This window comes from Dinoponera quadriceps, unplaced genomic scaffold (genome assembly GCF_001313825.1).
Source record: "Dinoponera quadriceps isolate SergipeBrazil2010 unplaced genomic scaffold, ASM131382v1 scaffold3271, whole genome shotgun sequence".
Classification (NCBI taxonomy): domain Eukaryota; kingdom Metazoa; phylum Arthropoda; class Insecta; order Hymenoptera; family Formicidae; genus Dinoponera; species Dinoponera quadriceps.
In genome coordinates this window covers 753,716-768,249 of record NW_014557287.1, presented here as the reverse complement: position 1 = coordinate 768,249, position 14,534 = coordinate 753,716, and the positions used below count along the sequence as shown (strand labels likewise).

Genomic DNA, 14,534 nt, shown 5'->3' with positions numbered 1-14,534 from the left:
CCCGACGACGCGGTCCGCTTACCCCTGCCTTATATCCCTTTCCGCCGGGCCTTCCGCGTCCCGCGGGGGATGTAAATATGCGGGGAATTGCACCTCGGAGACAGGCGAGCTTTTCTCGTTTACGAGCTACGACGAGGCAGCGCCTGCAATTAAACCTTCATCTAATTACCCCCGCGACCCGCCCCGGCTAATTGCCGACAGACCCGCGGGATCGACTGAAAAGCGATGCTCTACCTGTTCGCGAAACTTTTCTCCGGCTGATGGGAAACTCCTCGGATACTAGTTTCGCGGAGCGACGTTCTCGTATAATTAACCCGGCGGATTTATATCGCGGGCCGTATTTTCGCCGACCTCGAGAGCCGAAGGACGGGGGGCGTTTATGCCGCCCGGGAATATCGTAATTAACCCCAGTGGCTGCGGGACAGTTTTAAATCCGCGCAGAGGGAGGGTCGCGAGAACAGCGCATCGTGGAGACGCCGCGTGGGGGGCATTTTCCCGGACAATAGCGTGAGAAAGTGTATTGGCATTAGCTCGTCCGCATATGCCCGTACGAAATGCGAAGGAATCGCGGGAATTTATCCTCGGGCGTGTGGCACACATTTTGATGCCGTCACTTGAGAAACGTACCTGAATATTAACAACTACACGGATATACCTGCCGCTAAGTTGGCATTTTCAATAATTATTAACATACGACGAGTGTCCCACTTGGCAGCAAATACCCTGTATATTACTAATTATATTACATATATTTATATTTCATTATATATATAATTAAAAGTAACTATAAAGTACTAATTGAAATAACTAAATTACAGGTCTGTTGAATTAAATAAAAAAATTAATGAAATTAAATAAAATAATTAAATTCGACATTTAAATAACGAAACTGAGCAAACCATTGAAAGTATGAAACAAGCCGTGGTGATATCGAAATTGTCAATCTTTGTGCAAGTACACGTGACACGGCTATCGAGGGGGGAATTCTCTCGGTGCGTAAAACGAGCGTGGTAAACTTTCAATGAGGCACGTCGGGCACATCAGTCCGTTGCCGAAGACGGCGTGGTAGGTGCGCGCGAACGAGAAGACGGGTCGCGGCAGGAGGAGGACGCCCGGACGTCGGCGCTTTGTCGCGGTCACGGCGCTGTCAATCACCGGCGATAGCAGGCGACACATTAATCTCAAGGAGACTCCGGTGACCGCATCCTCTTCTCTTCCTCTGCGGTCGAATGGCCGGCCCCGGCAGCCGCACAATCGTCCTCTTTCGCAGCGCTTTGTTCCGAAATCGCACCTTCGCTTTCGACACAGGCGGCTACGGGAGGGTCTTCGCGAGGATTCCGACGTTCTCGCGATCGCTCGCTCCTCTTTGTCGCGGAGATGAAATCGAGGTGAAATCCGGCGGGGGTCTCGCGCGACGCTCGTGACGTGAGAAAATAATCGTCGATTCTCCTCGTCGGTGCTCTCGTGAGCCAACTCGTCCGCCGGACGAGGAGGAGACGCGCCTCCTCTCGGCGCGGCGAGGGTGTTTTCGACAGGCCGATCACGAACAGCGACGCTTGCAAAAACTGACCGCGACTGACAAATGCGCGAGGAGGAGCTGCCGGACGTCTTTACGGGATGAAAAACGGCCGTCGGGGTTATCCGCGTTATTAAGTGGAAGTGGTTTCTCGGAAGAATGGCGCCATTTGTTTGCCCCGATATCTCGCGGAGACTAATCCGCGTTTCGCTAGGCAGCACCAGACGCTACGGAGGAGGTGTCGGCCGCGCTCATTCTTTCTTCCCTCCTCGACGAGCTCGCGCGAACTCGGAGCCGTGACGGTGCGATTCGCGCGTTTCCACACCCGACGATGCGTTGCGCGAACGAACTCGTCCCGAGAACAATGCGGCATCGTAGACGTGTTAACCCTGAGAGTGACATCCGCGATGTCGACGCTGAAGTAACATCACGGGTCTCTCAGGGCTGCCTCATGAAGAACGTTGTAAAAATCGTGGTTTTTAAACAACCTCCTTACCATGAAACGACATCGCGAATTCGACAAATCCGGAATCGCGAGATCAGTCCGGATACGCGATAAATACACCAAGTCTGCAGCTTTTCGTTCCGAGCAGTAAAATGTAACGTAATATCTGACGGGAAGCGCTGCCGAAAGTCGCGATAACGCAGAGATTTTAGGAATCGCGACGTCTGCTAGCGCCGAAAACGCTCTTCGTCAGAAGCCACGTTGCAATTTACCACTTGGAAAGGGCTAAAGGCTCGTTACACCTGTCGTGAATCCTAATTACGTGAGCAACGAGAGCGGCTTCAACCCCGATGCGGAGCGCCGTCGTCTGCCTTTCCCGCCGATCTTTCTCGCATCGATCTCAGCCGAGGATAAAGTTAACGGACGTCGGGCGAAACCGGTCATTAGGCAAATGGAAGTCGAGAAGTCGCGGCTCGGCCCGTCAAACGGAGCGTATGGAAAGTAAGGGGTATTCGCGGCGGACGGGAGGAGGACGACGGGGGAGGGGAGGCACTCCCGCGATGCTCACGTCCGCGTTCAACGGCGCATTATCTCGCGCGCTCGAATTTCAGGGCAAGTCGCCAAGGCGGGAGTAAACTCGGCGAGATTTATCGCGCGCTCGTCGAGGAGACGCGCGTCGCCCTCTCCTCCCCCCCCCCGGGGGCGGCCACCCAGCCGGCCGATCGCATCGCGATAAACGCATTATTTAATTACCGTGAGCAATTACCGATTATTACGCGGTGTCCGCCATTAATTACACGGCCGAAATGTTCGTTACGCAGCACTCTTTAATCGACCCGACGACTCGCCCCTTCCCTTCGCTCCCGTCGCGCTTCCGCGACGAGATCGCGCGCTCCCGATCTCGCCTCTCGATCGCCACGATCGATCGACCGACCGATCGATCACGACCGATTACGCGTGGCATTCTCGCCGAGTGCGATATCGCGCTCGTTAATCGCGGGAAAGCGCGACTATCCGGGATTTTTCTCGAGCGTGCCGAGAGCGCTCGCCTTTGCGCTTGTTCGCCGCTCGATTTCGCGCGTGTTCCGGCTGGACGTCTCTTCGGTCGCGGGGAAGTCGGTGAACGATTTTCCTCGAGCTCGTTCTTCGCGAGAGAATGCGACGTTATCGCGGGGGTAAATAAACGCGCGTCTATCCGGGCTGGGCGCTAATAGATTCCCCCAGGACGCGCTGTATATCTCGGGATAAATGCCTCCCCCAGCGACACCGTTCATCATAACTGAAGTCGGACGGGCTGGGCCGGTTAACCGGGGGGTAAAGGGGGAGCGAGGTAAGGACAAGGGGTCGGCACGATAAAGAGAGAAACGGTGGAGATAAGAGGACTCGACAATCCGTGCCGCGTCCGAGGTGGTAATCAACGGTCCCTCCTCGTCCTTCGTCATGGCAGCAGCCGGGGATCGACCGGGGCGAAGGAGACGACGGGGGAGCGCAGGTTTCGCTTGACGCGGAGGACGAGAGACAAATAACGCTCGACTTGGTTAAATCGAGGAGATCGAGGTGCCCGTGAATGTACATTAATCTGTATCAGCCGGCGCGCCGTCAATATTTAATCCTAATCCCGGGAATTGCCGCGCGCACGGATCGGGGATGCCCTTTGCGTCGCACAGTCCTCTCCGAATCCTCGTTGCCCTCGGTTTCACGCGTCGAGAACTTGTATCATCGATGATTTCCACCTACGAAATCTCCGCTCAAATTTCACGTATCTCACATGTCCCGAACGCAAATTTTTCTGTTAACTTGACGAATACGCTGAACAGTAATTGAACAGAAATATTGTGCGAAGGATTAATACAAGATCAACATCCAAGTTGAGATGATAAACGTTGTTGGCGCATTCCGCGGAGACGGCGGATTATTTCGTCGTCGGGCGTGTGCGCGATTTCGCGCGACGTTTCCGTCGAGCCGGGCCGCGATCGGCGTCGGCACGACGTCGCGCGTGTCGTCGTTACGCGGCCGGCCGAGCGAAAACGGCCTGTGTGCCAGAAAGTCGCGGATAAGTTAAACAGCGGCCGAGGTATCGAGGCGTCGTAAAGCGCCGCGGCGCCTCCGTGTTTACGCGGGCGACGTCGAGGCCCACCAACCGCGTCCGCCGGTCCCCTCTCGTCCCGTCCCGACGCGTCGGGATATCGGCCGGGTCCGCTCGCAGCCACCCCTTCTTCGCGCCGCTTTCGAGGACACGGCTGCTTATTCCGCGTCTATTTTCGTGCGCGTGACAAATCTGCACGCCCGCTGGATTTATCGAGCGACACTCCGGCCCGTCGTGCCCATATGGCAGAGCCCGCCGGCTATTTCCGTCGGCCGATGCACTTTGCTTCGCCTTCGACAAGTGTTCCCACCTATCGACGAGGTGATCGCCGGACCCGCTCGCGAAAGCACGGGACGAGCTGACGATAGGCGATATGTACTCTTGCTTCTTCCCACGGATGGGTAATCGAATGAACAATCGATCAGACCTTGCCGTTCCTTCTACCCTTTTCGACCGCTCATTCGCGTCTTAGACACTTGCGAACAGAATCTTCAGGTGCGCAGGAAACCGTCGGCGATTCGGTCCTTTGTGTGATATGAGCGTCGCCCGGAAGAAAATATTTGTCTTCGCGTCTCTGATGCCCGGCGACTCGTGGCGTAAATCTAAACTACGACCAACTCGACGGGATCGACCAATCGCATTGCTCACAGCTGAACTAATTGACCGATCGTTAATCGTCGACTAGATTCAAATCATCAGGGTGGAACCGGGCATGAGAAAGAATAGGAACCACGAGATATCAGACCTTACGAGCAGTCGGGACTGGGCGAAAAAGGAAGACCTCGAGAACTAAAATTGGTTCTCCGATGGACCCCTGACGGTACACGGAGGGTTAAAGAGATTCGGAGAATCGCCGTGGATAGGTCGGAGCACAGCGTTTCTTTATCTTCTCGCCTCGCGGTAGATTTATCCGTCTCTCGAGCGCGGTACACACGCTGTCGGCGGAGTCGATCCTCGCTCGGCGAAATTAGCGAGTTATCTTCGGCACTCGGCCGCTCGTTAATGGATCAGCGCGCGGCGGTTTCGCGACGGCCGGCGAGGCCTCGCGCAGCAGAATACGAGGATGATGAGACAATGACGCGGCGCAGAGCGCGCGTCACACTCGCTGGAATTTCAAAGAGTTCCAGGAGGACGACCTCGTCATCTTTCTTTCGGCCCCGCCAAACCGGACGATGATTTACGAGCGTGTATTCCGTCGCGGGAATTTGTCAGTCCGTATCTTGGCGCTGCCCATAGGTGTTCCTCTCGCCCGCCCGATATCGATCTTCTTTTTACGCGTATACACACAAACACACGCACGGCTGTATAAATTGAAGCCCGAGAGCGAGAGAGAGAGTAGCGTGAAAGGCCGTGGTCTTTCGTTCCCTTCGCGCGGAGAAAAAGTAAGTCTTAATAAAGTCGGGACGAGATAAATTGGTACATTAGCATCTCGGTTGTGATTCATGGTGACGTTTCCTAGGCGGCGGCGGGGAGGCGCAGGGGGTGAGAAGGGGCGGTGGCAGATCGGGAGGGTGGTCGGAGACGGCTGTGAAATATCGCCATTAGCATCGGTTTCGTATTAGAACAAATAGGCCCGTGTTTCAAGCTCTAAAAGGCGCGACGCGATCCTGCGCTCTTAATGGCGCGTAATGCACCCCCACGAGGTCCTCTGAACCTCGGGGTTCCCCTCGTTCGCGCCACGGAAGCGTTATGACCGTCAGTGAAGACGCACTAGCGAAAGCGCCAAGTACGACACGTGAGAGAATGAAAATCGTCGCTTGAAATTACTTCAATCTACATTCTCGAGATAGGCTGACTTTAGGGGATCCGCGGTCCGTCTCGAACGGAAGGAGATACGAATCTCGAGGGCAGTCTGGAAGGAGCGATCTCGCCTTGTCGCGCGGATAAATAATAGCGAGTGCGTGTCTCGCGAAATGGAAGTAAATCATCCCCCTGTCGCCGGTGGAGCCTGGTCACAGGCCGACGCGAAACAAAGACGACGCGACGGGGCGGAGGGGGAGGCGAGCGCAACCCCCGCTCGGTCGGTCGGTCGTCGTAATTCACAGTTTGGTGGCGCGTTTATTAACGGCGGCGCGCGTCACTCCGGGCTACGCCTTTTTAATGATTTATCGTGCACGCGCCGAGACGCGCGCGTATCCCTTTTGCCCGGGCCAAAGTTCGACGTCTTCCTCGCGGGGCCCCGCGGGGCCCTTTTCGCCTTCACCTTCCGCCAGCTGCCGATCGTGAGAGGTGCAGATGGAGGCGCAGATGTTGCCTTTCAACCCTGTCACCGTTCGTAACTGTATAGTTCCTCTTCGCCTCGACTCTCCCTTTCTCTCTCACTCTCGCGCATCGGGAGAGCCGAGAGAGGCCCGTCTCTTCCCGTTCCGCCTCCTTCTTCCACATTAGGCGAAACGTGAAATCGAGATGTCCGTCGGCTCTCCGGACAGAATCTGACTGTTACGATGCCGCAGAAACAACAGCGAGCATCCCCCTATTCGCAGGGCCGCTTGATAAATCGTGAGCGATCGAGTGATTCGTGCGCTGCGCAAGGCGGTCGAACAACCGGCGAGATTCGGAAGTCTGGGATTAATCACCGAAAGCGGGAAGCGCTGTTTATTTATCCGTCCTCCCTTTCTTCCGCTCTCCTTCGCCTTTTTTCCTTTTCCCTTCAACCTGATTACGCGCATCTCGCGCGATACCGCGAGACACGTTGTCGTACGGCCGATACTAATCGGCTCTGTCAACGCGCGTTAGCGAACGATCGCGGCCGTCGGCCGTCGTTCGAACGATAGAAAGAGGGAAGGAGAGGAGGGGGGGAGAAAGAGAGAGAGAGAGCGAGCGAGAAAAAGGGAGCTTCGCATGGATACATCGGGCCGGGTAATAAAGGATACTACTCATTATCGACGGAGCGTAATCGATGGCTTTATGACTCGGGTTCCGCCGCGATATACACGGCCGGGCACGCTAAAAAGACGCACGGGTAAACCGAATACTGGACAGACGATCGTGCTTGCGCGCGAGCGCGGTGAAAAACGTTTAATTGGACTAGATTGTGGACGACCGGCCGGCCGGCGAACATCGAGATGACCGGTTCGCGCAGGCACGTAAAGTATTGAAGGCGAACTTCGGAAAACTCCTGCCTCTCGCGCTCTCTCAACGGGCGTACGCTAAATTGCCCCGGCGTATATTACCAGGAAGGGCGTTGGAATTTAGAGTACGCGCGCGCGTATCCTCTTATCGCCGAGGTTACGCCGCGGTGGAGAGAAAGAGGGACCCTATATGCCTCGACATCGAGGCTTTAATCGCGTAACTGTACCCCCGTGCCGTCCGTTCTAACCCCTCATTAGACGCGCATCTACTTCCCCGCGATTTTTACCAAACGACGGGAGAAAGAGAGAGAGAGAGAGAGAGAACGAAGGGGGGAGGCAAGGGAGAGCTCGGTCGTTCTCTCGTGCGCGGCACGGACATTGTACGTACGTACATAAAACGCGGCTTAAGTTAATCCGCGTGTAATGGTCTCACAAGGTTACTCCTCGATGGTGATGGCGCGTGCGCGCTTTATCGCAACCCGCAGCACGGAGATCCTTTTTTTTTTGCTTCTAATCGAAGCACGAGATTACGTATCGCGCGGTCGTGGTTGATTTTTATCATTTTTTTTCGATGATGCCCAGCCTGAGCGGCCTGTGATGTTACTTCAGCGTCAAAACTGCGGATGTTATTCTCGAGGGTTGAAACGGGCGTCTAAAAATATTCCGTCGGAGACAAGGGTTCACATAATCCACGAAAGCCTAGATTCTCAACTAACTTTCACCGATAAAGGTGAGCTTTTAAACGTGGTTTCTCAGCCGATCAAATGATTTCTACGCTATTCTACGGGCACTTTGATGAATAAAAATGAGTCGAGAATACGGGCCGAAGTTAACGACGAGGGATAAAAGCGAGGGATTTTAATTAAACATCCGCGATTCTGGATTCCTCGTGGATCGGCCGATCACGCGCCGCTTCAACACCGCGCAAGCCGTTTATATCATAGTTGTTAAAATCTACCTCACGAACGCGCGCGACGCGGCTCTCGATGCCGAGCGAGAATCGCGTGTGTGCGTGTAACGATACGCATCTCGCGAATACGGGCGAGCCGGGAAGCCGTCTTGTTAAAAACTCCAGGGATTTCCGGGCGCGGAGAGACCGGGCGGAGGATCATTAGCGTCGGGCCGGATTCATCGCTCATACGCGAGTTCCCGATGAAAACTGCATGGAGAGTGGCGGCCCTCAAAAAGACAGACACGTCCCGTCGATATAAATAAAGTATCGAAGGGATGGACATACTTCGGGCTCTCGTCCGACACAACGACGAGCCAAATGAAAAATGCCGAGACGGCCGATCAATGTAAATATATTCATGACGTGGGGTGGCCGAGGCGCGGCCACAGGGATGTCGGGATACATATATATATATATATATACATGCGCGCGTGTGCGCACCGCGCGCGGGGTTTTATAGGATGGGGTTCGCCGAGGTCTCGATGGCACTTGGACGGCACATAATTCACTCTTTGGCAGCTCATTACAATTTAAAAAGGCCTTTGCCAGTGCACTACTCGTGATTTCGTTCACGGCCCTCTAGCCGTCGGCGTCGCCGCGACGTCCGGTGGCAGCTAACAATGCTCGCCGCCTAACTTTCGCGTTTGACACAGTGCGGCACTTGACTCGGCTCCTGGCCGGCATCGCGGGGAATTCACCCCTTCGCAGCGCGCAGTATAGTATTCAATTGTACGAGGCGGCAAAGAAGTTTGCTTTAAACTCAACACGCCTCGTATACGTCCGAAACGGTCCACGCAGATTTTCGTGTTTATTTAACAGAAGGCGAATACGTTGAGGAATAATACAAATATATCACGTGAAAAGTGAACGCTGAATTAATATCCAGATTCAAACGAGATGCGGTACGTACGCAGCGTCCGCAAGTGACTCTCCGCGACGTATATATACGTGACGTGTGCAAGTGAGAAGACATTTATCAGCGAAGGATATATCCATCGCAGCGAAAGGGTTAAAAGACTCCGGTTACTTGAGAAGTCGAATTCGTGCTGCGCGGAGTCCCCCGACGGGAGAAACGGGTGATCGGCGAAATAGGCAATTATCCGCTGTGAAACGTCAATTTCGCGGATTCGTCGGACAGCAACGCGACCGGTCGCGCGCGATACGCCAACGGAATCGCTCTCTTTCTTTTTTCTTTTCCCTTCGATGTTCCCATCGCCGGCAGCGGGCAAAGATCGCGGGGCTGCTAATGACCGGCCGTTACACGCTCCTTGCGATTACGCACTCGACTAGCCGCGGCGTAAAAACTTACGCGAAACACAGCCGGCGCGTAAACGGCGAGCGAGAGATAAATGCGCGCATGGCTACTCGAATATCTCGTTGATTATGCACCTCGCGTACCTCGGCCTTAACGCGTTACGTTAATCGCTCTAATCCGCCTTCGACGAGCACACCGCCGGCGCGAATAGGACGCTCGGTCCGCGAAAATAATCGGCCGCAGTTCCCGGCTTTTTGCGCAACGAGACACCGGTGTACGCCAGCACCGGAGGAGGTTGCGACACCTTTCGTTCCGTAGGAACGCCAACGGACCGGCGAGGAGAGAGGGAGAAAGGATGCAAGCGCGTTCCCGCGGGGCCGGTGCGGAAGGAAGCCCGAAATTGATATGTATTCCATGCCGCGCCGCGTCCAATCTATCGCGGGTCAGCCAGGCGGAATTTTAAGCGCGGCTTGGCGTACACGCGTGTGTGCGTGAGCACAGAGCGAGTGTCGAGATAGCCCCCTGACGATGTCGGTCGGGGTGGTGACCGGGGTGGAGGAGATCGACCCCCTCCGCACACATTCGAGAGGAACTTACGATGGCATAAAGTATTCCCGGCGTCTCGTATCGCCGGGTATATACGCGCGTATATTCGCGAGTACACGTGGGTGTGTGGCCGCGCAGACGCGCGAGTTTCTACAAAGAGATAGCGCGCGGCCGGCCGCGATGCTCAACGAGGGATGGGCGGTGGTCATCGTTGGAAAATTGAATTTCGTCCCTGAGGGCCCGTCGGATGAAGTATGCTGACAGTCGGAAAATTTGCGTTTAACCGCGCGCGCACGCGACACCAAGCGGCCGGAATATCCCCGGGAAAATCTTCCCGCGATCGTTTTCCCCGCTCTCTCTCTCTCTCTCTCGCTTTCCCACCCTCCCCCATGCTATTTTTATTTCTCTGTAGAGAGATACTCGCGCGGAGAGAGATGAAAACGCGAATTCGAAATATCGCCGAGCGGCACAATACGCTCGCGTTCAATTCGAGGGGCGAGATGGGTATGTCGAGGCTCGGACTTACCGTGAGGCACCCAGCCGTGGTGGCAGTTCTCGCAGTAGCGCAGGTGACGTTTCCCCGGCGTGAAGGACTCGCAGGCGCAGCCGTTCACCGTGCACCGGATCGACTGAAACCGAACACAAGCGCATTGCGTGATGAGCGCGAAGGCTGGTCGCAAAAGTAGCAGAAAAACGGAAAATATCGCGCGACGAACTTTCATGAAGATGAAGCTCCGACACGACCGTGCTGCGGTCTGCGAACTTTCGCCAATGCTACGACCTATTTATTTATGAACATCGAACTGAACATTTCTCACGAATTTTTTTTCTAATTATACACAGGCATTACGAATTGAAATTCGCTGCCTTTAAAAACACCATCGCTGGTATCGTGAAAATGAGCTATATAGTTATTATTTTCAATTGCAAAGCAATAGTTTTCCGCCAATGTCATTTTCACCTCTGCGTCTTAGTTCACTATTATATCGACGTTTGGCGCGTTTCATCGTTGCCTTTATTCTTCTCTCAATCGTACGCCTTTTTCTTCCCTTTTCTTCGACGACGACTGTCTGTACCTTTATCGTGTATTCATTTTAATTGCTGCTCTCACAGGGATTTACCCCGGAGCATAATAAAGTTTACTCTATTTCATAATTATAACAAAATACTCTTCAACGTGAGCCCCGAAATGGAAATCAGGGGTGAGCTTGACGCGGTTTAAGGGACGATTGCCACAGGCGAGCGGGAAATGGTGGGCGAGGCGGAGGAGCGAGGGGTGTCCTGGTATTTTGAGTGACCGTTTTGCGTAACGCCACCCCGGAGGGAGCTCGTAAGAGACAGCCTCGTCGGATTTTAAGGAACCGTGAATATTTTCCACCCTTCGGCGCGAAATTAACCCCCTGGGAGCTGCCATCCAATACCGCCCCCGACGCGAAAGGAGCCGACCTCACGTATCGGTATTACTTTATACATACGCGCGCGGCAGAAAACTTTATTCTCTCCGCGCTGCTGCAAGTTACCTACCGCTAGCTTATACGTATCTACGCCGAAGAGATATCGACGTATCTCGTCGCCGCGTCGTATCGAGAGGAGAGAGAGAGAGACGGCGTTTCCGCCTCTCGCGTCTATTATAAATTCGATACTTCGGCCACGAGCAACACGAATTTGCACTAGGAAACTTCGGCCCGCAATTATCGCGCTGATGCGTGCCAGGCGACCGACCGAGATTTTACGCGCTTTTGCGCCCCGACGTCGCGATATTACGCGATTCATTTATATCACTACGCGCTCTGCGGCGCGCTGAAACTCCGAACTCTACGGTATGTTTCATTTATTAAACGTCAAAGCGATTAAAACGACCGAGCACACATACACACGCACACACACGGCTACGGTGCCTCTCGGTTTCACCCTCGTATATATTTTCGCTGCGAAATATCCGCGTCGTAAAAAATTAATTCGATATTCCGGTTGAATATTTTTTTATCGTGAGTAAATTTACACCCTCCTACCTCTCTCTCTCTCTCTCTCCCCTTTTTACCTCCGGTCATGATCATTGTGCGTCTTCCACAGCGGCGGTGCGGGAAACGTAATTTTCCGGGAGACGCCGCACCCCGGCGACGTTCGCGCGTGTAATAATTTGAAATCAGGGGCAGTTCTGGCGTGGGCCGGCTTTCTCCAACGTTTCCTCGTAAAAACGGCGGCGTGCGTTCATAAGGAGGCGGAATGGTCGGCGGGGGAGTGAAAAAAGTTGTATCGCGGGGTGTAGACGCCGACGTTGCGTGTCGTCATAACGCCGTTACGCGGCGTTACAGCGGCGTTAATATAAAGACAAATGAAGCGACGCGCCAGCGGGAAAGCCTTTCCTTCGCCCCCGGGCCGACTCTCGGCCATGTGTCTTTATGTAGACAGTATCCCGTGCCACCGTGAAAAACGCATCAGCCGGGAAACTTCTGTCGCGCGGGCGAACGACGCTCTCAGGCGACGGCGACCGACAACATTTCGCCGGCCGGGGAATTTTATTAGCCGCGCGCGGCGGGTTATTCATTCGGGAGAACGGCGACAGATTATATAGCGATATTAGCGGCGCCGCCGAATGAGAGGGAGCATCGTAGCGGGGAGGAAAAAATGCCGGGGGTGTCGTCCTGGCGACGCAAAACTTCCCGATAGCTGCGAGAAACTCGGCACTACCCTCTGCACTACCCTCGTTTGTTAACCCCTTCGATGTTTCTCATCCAATTTTCTGTCAAGGGTTTGGATTTCACATTTGTATTAATTATTTGAAAGGATATCAAATGAATTATTATCATTTGATATTATTAGATTCTACCTCTTCTATTAGGGCTTTTAATCATTTACGAAAGGCCAAGAAAGTGCAGAAAAATCACGATTTTTATAATTTTTTTTTCATAATATAGGCCTGAGATACGTATTTTGTTATATAATTGAATATCAAGAGAACCTATTTAATATACTTCTTAAATACGTTCTTTTTGCTATTTTGTAAGAATCTGTTCTCCTCTGGCTCCTTCGATCGCCGCCAACTACATCGGTCCTGCTTCCCCACGTCGCCTCGTTTATTATTTCGAAAAATCTTCCTAGAATAAACTCACTAGAATATTTATAAGTAAAAGCTCTCAGCCGCTCTGGAAAGTCGCGTTATCGATATCGCGCGTAACACTTCCTGGATCTTTCACTTCCGTCGGGTGCTGTCATTCTATTTGTCTTGCGAGCTTGATAATAGCCCGACCTCGCGATGACGAATGCCATTTCTCGGATTACATACAAGGGAGGTGTGTCGATCGTTCGTTCGTTCGTTCGCTCGCCCCGACGACTTTTTTTCCTCGCGATATTCCGAGCCAACTTCCGAGTTCCCTTAAGGACATTCGAGCCGAAGCCGTCTAACCCACGTGCCGCCAAGTCTGACCATGTGTGTTGCATTGTATGCATTATAAGCGTAGCGAGTTCCCGAGTAATGGGCCGCACCGGCGGAAAATAGGCGATTCCTAGTCGCGAAATATGTCGACTCGCGTCACGAGGTCCATTTTTTAATTATTCACGGTCCAAGTTTGTTGCACACGCCGGGGTCTAGCGGTCAGTTGCCTGTTATTTTTTTCACCGCACATATTTCGATCGATACTCGAGCAAATAGTTGAACGAATAAAAACTACGTTCGCTCTATATATTTGAAAAAAGTGACCTCGATAGAATCAGAGGCCTGCTAAAAAACGTTCGCTATGGACATGTAGCTCGCAAATTACACGATTTTGATAAAACGATTATTTAGGTGGACAGAAAACAAATATGAAACCGTAACAGGAATCATACTTTCTCTTCCGCTCGGCGAGGTGGAAGGATTGCATTGAAGGGTCAATTAAAAAATTCGGTGCAATTTTCCGCTTCGATGATAAATCAGAACGTTGATGGAAGACCGAGAATCACCATTCGTCAAAGGCGGACATGTTGCTTCTCTATTTATCTAGAACTTTACCTGCTCGGGTGCGTTTAGAAGTCCCACTCGACAGGGGAAAATAGCGTTTAATTGACCGATCAAGATACAAAGATTCCTTTATCATAATTGGTTAATAAACGCTGCTTTACCCGTTGAATAGGATTACCGGACGCACCCTGCAGTGTTTCCGCCGAGAGTGAAATCCAAGATCTCGCGTCGAGCCGCGCGGAACCGCGCAGGAAACCAGCGGACTCGTGCGAAATTTCTTCATTTTCACTCTCGAGCTCCTCTCCCTTTTCCTCGCGTCGTCATTCCGCGGCTCGTTTGCGCGTAGGTTCCAGCCGACGCTCGAGCGTTCGCGACGAATTTGCCGGGGTTCTGGCGCGAGTGTCTCTTCCCGGCGTCCCCCCTTCGCTTTCGCGAGCGCTGTGTCTTCTGGTATCGCGCCGTGCACAGAAGGCAATAACATTTTTACGAGCCACGAAACATTTATTGCCGGCTGTAGGCCGCCACGGGGTTTTATCATCGCGCGCTCCTTCCTTGATACTCGCTGCTTAAGGATGCACGAGTGCCACGCGCGCACGCACACACACGCGTATTTCTCGCCGTGTGCGTCTCGATTAGGACGATAACGGCGCTGGCAACGTCTTCTTAAAGGCGCCTTCCGTTTTCCCGACGTGATTAATACCTCGGAAGCGACCCCCCCCCCCC

The 14,534-nt window shown here is 53.4% G+C and overlaps 1 protein-coding gene across 1 annotated transcript in view; it reads right to left on the bottom strand.

The window, feature by feature from the left end:
* Positions 1-14,534, bottom strand: part of LOC106748885 — a 194,607-nt gene that overhangs the window by 87,361 nt on the left and 92,712 nt on the right. Inside the window, exon 3 of the mRNA XM_014627801.1 lies at positions 10,394-10,500. Within this exon, the coding sequence (XP_014483287.1) occupies positions 10,394-10,500 (107 nt within the window). The remainder of the gene's footprint in view (positions 1-10,393; positions 10,501-14,534) is intronic.